At 35.5% G+C, this 10,581-nt stretch overlaps 1 protein-coding gene across 1 annotated transcript; it reads right to left on the bottom strand.

Annotated features, from left to right (window-relative positions):
• Positions 1 to 1,979: 1,979 nt before the first annotated feature.
• LOC127876046 (protocadherin gamma-A4-like) lies at positions 1,980 to 10,142 on the bottom strand. The gene is given in 8 exon segments (XM_052420898.1): positions 1,980 to 3,094; positions 3,421 to 3,754; positions 5,503 to 6,063; positions 6,065 to 6,643; positions 6,646 to 6,837; positions 6,839 to 7,762; positions 7,765 to 8,274; positions 9,795 to 10,142. Coding segments are annotated over 7 exon segments (3,468 nt in total). The 5' UTR covers positions 8,206 to 8,274; positions 9,795 to 10,142; the 3' UTR covers positions 1,980 to 2,657.
• Positions 10,143 to 10,581: the final 439 nt, after the last annotated feature.

Here is a 10,581-nt window from a genome sequence, read left to right as displayed (position 1 = left end):
CTGTTTTCAATTAAGTATTAAAAATTCAAATCTTTGATTTTCACCGAAATGATTAATTTGCAGTCTTCTGCTCAATGCATGAATTTTGACTTGGTCAGATGGACTGTCACCAAGGTCTTCTGTAGAGATGACCTTCTACTAGCTACAATGCATGACCACTTTGTCAACTTTAAATGAAAATTCAGCAAAATCTGAGCGTAATTAAAAGTTAATCTATTGCAGATTACACCGGACTGTTCCGACATCCGAGGAAAGAAAAAGATAAAACACACAATTACTGTGACATCAGAAAGATTTGTCAATAATTTGTCAACCGTTTCCAACTGTGAGAGGCCTTAAGCTCTAAGATATGGAAACATTCTCAAGATAGTGTTAATTCTTATCACACGAAAATTAATGATAATTAGCGCATGGAGGCTTATGGCTTTGTTACACCAATACGAATAATTGAATTTCAATCAGCAGGGAACATAATGAAAGTCAATAGTTAACCACTCTGGCCATCTAACATGTGTGTTATGTACTGTGCGTGATTAAGTGGTGTGGCAATTAGTAAAACCAGTTTTGTTTAGGAACACAAGAATTGTCAAATGATAATGTTTTGTGGCAACCTTGTGTGAAACAATGTAAACCCTCTGATTATCTTGAGCCGGTGAGTAAACTTTGTGTCCAATCTAAGCAAACAGTCTCACTAGGCGAATGCCTTCGTTGACTCATTGTACGCATCCTTCATCCACCACCAAGTCAAACAAGATGGGCCAGGGTCCTGGGGAGAGAATATTTCCTGCTCCCTGGCGATGAAGACAGGGTCAGAGAATGATGGGTATCTGGGCTTTAAGGGTCACACTGCGGGATTTACACCTGACAAGTAACAAGGCATGTCTGCCTACAGGACAGATGTCAGAAGTTGTACTCAGTATCATGACGGAATGGGCTCAGACTCAGTGTTTATTTTGATCAGCAAAACACTTTGAAGTTCTAACCCTCAACATGATGCACATTGTTAAATTATTTCTAGGCTTTGCAAACAAAAATTACCACCCAAACAGTTTGTTGCTTTCATCTGGTCAATATGCTAAATAAATTTAAAAAAGCATGGCTTTTTTGACAGCCTTACAATGTTTTTCAATACATACAAACTATCAAATGAATTTAATAGTTCAAAAATTCTACTGACTGGTACATTTTAATCTAAAATTTAATGAAATTATCATATCAAAATAAAGTGCAAGAGAATCCAAAACAAACATAGTTATTACACTAAATGGGCTCATTATTTATTTATAAGTTTTTAATACAGATAAATTGTCAAATTAATTTAATTAAATGTTGAAAAGAAAATTAACCATATTTCGAAATTACATTTTAAAACTGAAATCAGATGCGAGACCTTAAAATACTAAAGCTTAATTCTGTTTGTTTCTGTTGTTTTTAATTGAAACTTGGATATCACAAAATATTACAGAAATCCAATCTGCCTTGATCGAAATCCCATTTGCAATATATATAGCAGTTTTAACAGGAGCCCCTACTTAATAATGAAAAGGTTATCGTAATCCTCTTCACAGTTTTTCAAGTTCAAGTTCTGGTGTTTTCCCCACAACATTATAATGTCCATAATTTTGGCAGCTCAATATTGAAAGATGAATTTTTCAACTTCTAATGATTTTTATTTATTACAAGGATAAATAGTAAGTCTTAATTGCTACTGATAATAAATACCGATAAACAAACTGATTGTTCATGAGTAATTACAAAATTAAATATTCATTACTCAGTTTTATATCCAGTAGGGATAAAGATATGTATACGACAGTTATAACTATGTAGTAAATATTCATTGCTATTGTTTTATTAGTGTATGCATATAAATCAAGATAAATCAAATTCATCCATCAATGCAGTCTGCTTGCCACATCAGTCGACATTATAATAGTTAATAGTCAAACAAAAGATGAAGGATCGCAACAACTCAATCATATTTTGACATGTTTTTATTATCTGAGATCATAAGCTTCCAATGCTCTACACAATTTATTGAACATTTTGTACAATATTAGCACCAAGTGTTCAAATGCAAACACTTCATCCAACTCATCTCTGTTTCTTTGTTTTTTCTTCACCTTTACATTGCTAAAATGCAGATTGTTGGTATAATTTTCAAAATAAACTATGGTGAAATTAATAAATGTACACAAATTTCATTTGGCATTGGGTGATGATAGTTCATAAACCCATGGTTAAATGCAAACAACATATTTGAATTCTTAACAATAGTATAACAATCATAAGTTAAAGCATATTGCAATATATTACAATATATACACACTATTCAAGTTCATCAGTTTTACTGAAAATATAAAAAACAAACTTTGGTATTGAACAGAGTTCCAGCACTAGTTTAATAAAAGGATCAAAACAGAACAGTAAATAATTGTCATTTTGTCTTCTGCAACAACCATTAAAATGAAAGTCTCTTTGCATTTAATTGTCTAAACAAAGCTTTGCTTGTCTGAAAAGAGGCTTTACACCAACCATCATTCAGTTGTTGACATCTACTGTGAAAACTGGTTCATCTCTTATTGTTCCATTTGTAAATCCCCCAACACATATCACAGTTAAATCTTAATTAGAGTCACAGCGTCTCTTAATATCTCTCACAAAAAATCGATTTCTGGATTTATTGTGTAACTCCCCGAGGTTGTGGTTGAACACATATCGTCATCATCTCTGTACGCATTTGTGTAATTCACCGGAGTTTTATCAAAGAACGAATGAAGGGCAGAATCCCCAGTGAAATCTTGTCCATGTAAGCAACTACCCCAAGAGAATCCGTTATTACTGTCTTTGTAAATGCTGTAAGTACTGTCTGACTGCACTGAGTGTCGAACATTTAGATTTCGATTTAAGCTGATCTGACTATGGCTAATAGGTGCTAAGTGGGACTTCAGATGGGGCTTTCTGGTCCAGGGCTCCTTGAAGCATAGTGCGGTGTAACCCGGAGCCTCCAGGGGTCTGTTCTGACGCTGACCTGTTGTGCAGTCCTTACTGCGTTGCGACTCAGGACTGGAGATTTCAAACAGTTTTGGATCGTCTAAAAACAGAGAGAAACACTGTTATTTTCAATGTGAAATGCAAACCGTAACCATCTGACACAACACAAGTTACACATCGATATAAATAAATAATATACAATGTATAGCACTAAATAAAAATTATCAATGATAGCTTTTATGGCAAGTAGCTTCTTGCAATAAATAAGATTAAAATGAATATTTAAAATTCATATTTTTCACAAACACTAAGATAAAATAAAATTGACTTAACACAACTTAGATATTTGTAAAAGGGTATCAGTTAAAAATGTCATATAAAAATGGGGTGAATAAAAATACTTTTTTACAACCAAACAGTACAAACCTGCTGAAGGCGTGCTGAACACATCGTCCTCCTCACTGCACCCACGCCCGCTGTCACTGGCGATGGTCTCCGCGGACCCTTCACTGTGGTGGTCGTCATGCTGGGACGTGGTCCTCGTGGTTCCAAACGTCTGCTGCTGCTCCACCCACTGCTTGGCGCGACTCTGGAGCATCAGCTGCTGCAGTTTCAGCGTGCTCAGTTGGCTGCTGGCCTGGTACTGAAGTTCCAGAGTGTCGAGTTGCGAGGGGGGAACTGGTTCACGTGTTTGCTGTGACTCTGGGACTTGGGGAACCAAGTGGGGAGAAAAATGCTGTGGGTTGACTCGTAGTGAGGACTGAAAACAAAGGTGAAAAATATAGGTATAATTTGTATTTTATTATATTGATGCATTTGAATAATTTTACATTTTAGAGAACTCTAAAAGGGTGACTCACATCAATGATCATGGTAAAAATGAAAGGATGATAATCATAGTAAGATATGAAGATATCATTAAGATACCTTTAATTATTCTCAAACCTTTAGTATATGAATCATTAAACAATTTAAGTGTTGAAAAATATGAGTAATTAAAATGTTAGATCCTTGATTATTATATCTTTAGATAAAGAACACTTGGTTTGAAACAATGTCAAGTCAATTATCCTCAGTGTTTCAATTATCAATAGCAGTACTCATAGTTTTTGAGATCTCAAAAATTCAAACACAAAAAAAACCATAACAATTTTTTGGTTGAGTGCAAAAAATACCATTTATATCTGATATCCAACATAATTACACCCAATCATACACTTACAACAGTTTACAAGGCAATAAAAGCCTTTAACACTATTTTCTGTACATTACAACCATGGTCCCTATCGACATTTTGACTCCAAAACTGAACAAGCTTTGCAAATGGTCTTAAATAAATTAAGTCTAATCGGAAATCTTAAAACATAATCTCGAAAACAAATCTTTCATTTGTTCCCACTGAAGAAATCACTTTCATTTTCACCTCACTAATTGAAGTGATGCTGAGATAAACCCATAAACCTCCTTAATGCGACCAAACGGTGGAAAAAATTCAAAGATATTGAATAAAAAATTATGGTGACACTGTTTTGAGATTTCAAACATAAATACCCCCTTAAGCTCTCAAATAATGTTAAAAATATGCACATGCACTTTCTTCCTATATCATAAATAAATATTATTTGTCATTTAAGTATTGTCATGGTTTTAAATTAGTACTGTTGAAGCCTGTCTCAAATATGGAGAGTGAATGGCAGGGCTTCATTGACAATTGTATGAAACTAAAAAAAATATCGGTTGAAAATCTAACCAATTTCCTTTGTAAAGTATTTACATAATGAAACCCTCTTTTAAACTTAATTCAGTTACAGTTATTGTACAAATTGAGAAGAAGAAAGTCAATGCATGTATCATTAGCAAGTAGCTGAACCCCAAATTAAGCAATTTCATTATGCAAATAGATCTAGCTACACCAATAATACTCCAGTAAATTGATTCTAGAGCCCCTCCAAACCAGCTCTTATCTCATATTATACAATGCAAATATATACCAACGTATAGAGAACATTTTTAATTAGTATGCACAAGCTGTATTTGGTTTTTTACTTAAATTAGTACAAGTGCAATGTTTATCCCTATTATTCCCTCTGTTGACACAAACTGATTAGTTTCATGCAATAACTAGTGACACACACTTCGAAGGTAAATAGACACCGCTCAATGGTGTTGAATGCTGCCTTACGAATAACATTGTTACAAAAAGAGGTGTCAGAGAAGAAAACAAACAAAACGGGCTATTATTGAATCTATCCAACAAGTTATACTCCGTTCCTAAATAAACATATTATTTGTATAAACTACAAAGGAAATTGATTATTGGAGCTATTTCTAGAATCCACTTATTTGCTTCAATATTTTTCTAAAATAAAAAACTTTTATGTGTATTTAAACAAAAAAAAATGAAAATTTACAAATGAAGATTTACAAATAAATGTTGTTTATGATTTTAATAACAATTATAGTATATACCACAAAGAGGAAAATATATATGAAAGTTTTCAGACATACCTTTGATGGCTTGTCGCTTCCTGTGGTAAAACTTGCTGTTTGCTTGCGCTGGTGGTATTCATAGGAATCCTGGAAGCTGACTTCTTTCTTCTTAATCAAGTCTTGCCCTTCGCCTGACGCAGACACTGATGAAAGCGTGTCTATGGAGAGGATCGTGTGATTCGGATTTTGGGCCGTGAATCCAAAATCTGAACTGAGACTCGAACTGGAGTTATTGGCCACTTTTTCTGTGGCCTTACGACGCTTGTCCGCTGTCCTCAGGAACAAGATGACACCAATTATGGTACCTGAGATGACCAAGGTAACCACGACTACCACCACCGTAATGATGATGTTCTTTGACTGAACTGAATCCAATGTGCTCTTCAGAAAGGTGGCATTTGTGTATTTTAGATCAACAAACAGCGTTTTCATTGTTTCCAGGGGTACAAGCCCTTGATCTTTCACACTTATGTCCAAACCTATCATCAAATCCGAACCAATATCAACCTTGCTGTTGAAACAAAGATTGCCCGTTTCTGAGTCCAACTTGAAAATGCCTAGTTCATTACCAGCAGCAATCGGAAAATACGAGATCTTTATTTCTGCCAGCATCAATGTCATAAGCTTCCACAGTTGTGATGTACTCTGACGCATAATCTGGATATTCCACTTCCACGCTGTTGTTGGAAGGCCTTGGAAACGTTATCACTGGACTATTGTCATTTTCATCCTCTACAATTACAGAAACGAGCGCTCTGGTACTCAAATGGTTATCTCCCCTGTCAGTTACTATGGCAACAAAATCGTATCGGCTTCTTTCTTCCCTGTCAAGCTGTTTGTTAGTTTTTAGTAGTCCGTCTTGTAAAAGGACAAATGGCACAATTTCACTATTCTGTGAGTCAATTTTGAAATCGAATACAGAATTGCTTCCTTCATCTAAATCTGTAGCTTTGAAGGTGTACACATCAGTTCCTGTTCCCTGATTTTCCTTTATCTTCAGTTCATACGAGGATTGAATGAACATCGGTGCATTGTCATTCACGTCGGCGATTGTCAGCACAATAATGGCTGTCCCAGTCAGGGAAGGGTTTCCGTTGTCCACAGCAAGAACATGGAACAATATCACTGGTTCGTTTTCACGATCAAAGATGGCATTGGCATAAACAACTCCGGTGCTGCTGTCCACAACGAAACGTCCCCTTGCGTCCTCATTGGGTAGAAAGGTGAAAAGGGCATTGCTACCACTATCAGCGTCTCTTGCAGTACCTGAAGAATCATTTCATTGCCTTTATTGTGTTCTGGAAGCCTGGCTGTGTAATTATTAGGACTGAAGACTGGTTTATTGTCAGTTGATGTCGGTGACATGAAGTAAGAATGATGCGCTCTCGCTAAGAACAGGCGTTCCTTTGTCAGAGCATGTCACAGTCAGGTTGTAGGTACTGAGAACTTCCCGGTCCAAAATGGAGTTCACAACAACTTTGAAACCTTTGCTTATTTTCACAATAGAAAAATGGCTATTGGAGACTGAACAGTCAACTACGCCATCATCTCCCTTGTCAGAATCCACAACATCTACGTATGCAACAAATGAATTGTTCATAGAATTTTCTGGAATGTCCACAAACCCTTTGTTACCTGCAGTGATGAAACTGATAGTGACCTTTGGTGCATTGTTACTGTCATCTTCGATGTTTACGACTACCTCGGCCTGGGAGTATAACGGGTTCACTCCATGGTCGTATGCTTCAATGAAGAAACGGACAACCTGACCAGCAAGTGCAGTAAAGTCAGATTTCACTTTTAATTCTCCCGTTTCAGAGATCATCACAAACGTATCACCTAGTCTATCTTTGTTCAGATTGTATTCGCTGATTCTGTAGCTAACTTTAGCGTTCTCATTCAAATCCTTATCAGAGGCCGAAACAGTAAGGATGGTCTCCATGGGCGCAGTGTTTTCTTTGATGGTAACATTGTAAATTTTCTGGGTAAATTCTGGAGCATTGTCATTGGCATCTGTAACGTTAATGATGATCTTCTGGGTACCAGTTTTCGGAGGATTTCCACCATCTTTAGCAACTAGGACCAAACTATAAGAATCCTTTGCTTCCCTGTTCAGACTTCTCAGGAGGACAAGCCTCAGGTTAAATGTACTGTCCCTGTTGATTGTGATGTTTAATTTAAAAAAATCTTTGGAGTCATTGTTCATCACCAGTTCATACGCTTGTACCGAGTTATTTGCCCCTGTGTCTTTATCTGTGGCTGTTTCGAGTTTAAACAGCGAGTTCACACTACTGTCTTCGGTATGGCTATGATGTTGCTCTCGGTCACAAACATAGGTGAGTTGTCATTCTTATCTTGTATAAGTATCTCCACTGAGATAATCTGAACATACTGCAAGTCCTTGGATTTCACTGCAACGTCGAAACTTTTCACACACACTGTGTCGTACCCGCAGATGTGTTCCCGGTCGATCACAACAGATGTGAAAATGTCGCCCGAATTGTCGTTGATGGTGAACAAAGACTGAGCTTCACTCTGCGTCAAAAATCTGTAGGACAGTTCACTCACGGTGTAGTTCAAGTGTTGAACACTTTTGTTCGCTATGCTCCCAACAAGATGTCCACTTGGTAACTCCTCCATTAGAGAAAACTGGATTTTTGGACTGTTGGCAGTGGTCATTGCAAGCAGGCAGATGAGGATAGAGATGATTTGGAACAACATGGTGATGAATGTTGATGATAGCACTACAGAATACTACACTCAATCCACATTTCTCGGCACACTCTCAATCTGCAAATACAGTAGAAAAGATTTGTTACGACAAGTAGTAAAATATTTGAAAATATAAGTGAGATAAAAAAAGTTCTACTCTATGTTTTTTCATTTAATTTTATTCTGTACATTAATAGAACCATCAACTAAATAAGACTCAATACTGAAATATACACACATATTCTCTTATTATCATTTACACATTTTCATTTTGTTTCAGTTTAATAAAACAATTAATTAAACATTAAAAGCATGGTTGATTTTTATTACCATATTTTACAAACTAAATTGAAGCAAATTGATAATACACGAAAGGTGCTCAAAATCTTCAAGTTTAACCACTTTCTAACTGCCAAACATTCACTCTTACTCCATTTAAATCAAGCCCTGATAGCTTGTTAACACTTCAATATAAAAATCACTTTTCATGCAATGCTTCTCAAATTCAAGTGAATCATTGGAAACCTAATTGAACATCATAGACTGAGTGTACCTGTCTTCTTTTAATAAGCTCCATAATTCTTAAATAATTCAAACATGATCATGAGCAGGCAGATTTGCAATAAACCAAGTTCTTTGCATGCTAGGACCCCATCGGAGTCGAGTTCTTAAGTCGGCTTTTCGTGTGAGTGACTCTGATATTAAATGAAATGAAGCCAAGCCTTTCAACGAGTAATACTTCTTGATACAATTATCCAATGACTGGTCACAAATAGATCCTTAAATTTTTTCAAGATCAACTTCAAACTAATAGTGCAAACACAGGAGCCTATTTGCACTACTCCACAGTCCACCACTAAACAAACGCACCACCAGCGGCTGCTTTTATTCCTACAAAATGCCTTAAACCATTCAAACTCTGCACTTCTGAGCTAAAGAATTAACCACGTGGCTGTTAATATTTGTATTTTTATTTGCCAAAATTGATACAAGTTTTTGTTAGGATAGTTTGTTTAAGTTCTCGGCTGATGGTTTCATTATGTACCAAACTCCATCTGTATATTTGCACAGGAGTTTGTTCCTGTCCGAATCAAAGACGCCCCAAGAAAACGTTTAAGCTGTAATTGTTTTGCCTTAAGAGTATTTCAAACCGTGTACACAAACCATAAATCCATATTATACAACCCTTGACAAAGGTTTTAAAAAGGGAATTAGGGAACAAAGATCTATACGGCAGCAGACGTGATGCACTTCACTAATACAGCAGCATTTTGATGTTCATAAAAGACAGATATTGCCTAATACTATTGATACTGTAAGCTGGCAGCACATTTTCACTTGCTAGTGAAGTAAGAATTTTGTAATTTAAAGATAAAATTCGAAATTCAGCAAGATTATGTAGGTAAGTATTTGTGCTGCGTTGTGTGTAATGAGATTATGTGATTTTCTAATATTCACACTTCAAAGAGATAACATTAGTGAAAGTATTATATAATTCATCCGCGCTTTTCAGAATTATTGACAATATTATCAAGCATTTATATTTATATTTAAAAAAAAATAAACACAATGAAATCTTCAATAAAAATCCAGCATACCTGATATTTAAATTGCCAGCAAGTCCATAACAGTGTAAAAATTCAATTTCAATTTTATTCCAACATAATTGTCCATTTAGCACAATTTGTAAAATATTTTAAAACAATTTCTCTTTCAAACTTGTCAACACAATGGTACGAAACACAAAAACTGAAGTGGCCAATTATTTTACAACTATCACCTTTGATAGGTTTAACATTTGCCTCCTTCAACTACTTCAGTAAACGAAATAAACCACACCATCAACAATGTGTGTCCCCAAAGAAGTTAAACCCATCAGCCAATGGTACAAGAGGCACATTTTACGCTACGCTTTAGTAAAATAAGACCGGCAAGTCAATACGCTCAATACTTCCAGCTGATTCGCTACCCAGCGTATTATAAAGCGCATGCATCGATAAAGAGATACAAAAAATATTGACTTTTATTAATGATTTTGACCACACTGCTCAAATCAGTAAATGATTTTTCATGGTGATTTGGCATTAATAATGCTGAAAATAAGTGGACAGGTGTCAATGAGTACGATTGGTTAATGGGTTATACCATGACCAATCAGGTCCCACATGGGATGTGAACTTCTTTGAATATTCAAATTTCATGACTCATTTATTTTGATAATTAAGTTGAGATCAATAATGAATAGATCAGAAATAAATATCCTTTAACTACAATTTGATGTAAATTTCACAAAAAGTTATATATTAAAAGGCTATACATTTCAAAGTACCATTAATGTTTCTTATTTATAATTAGTGACAAAAAATTGCATTGCACATAGTTTTT

The sequence above is a fragment of the Dreissena polymorpha genome, chromosome 4 (assembly GCF_020536995.1).
Source record: "Dreissena polymorpha isolate Duluth1 chromosome 4, UMN_Dpol_1.0, whole genome shotgun sequence".
Taxonomy (NCBI): Eukaryota; Metazoa; Mollusca; class Bivalvia; order Myida; family Dreissenidae; genus Dreissena; species Dreissena polymorpha.
Note: the sequence above shows the minus strand (reverse complement) of the source record. Positions and strands in the feature narration are given on the sequence as shown.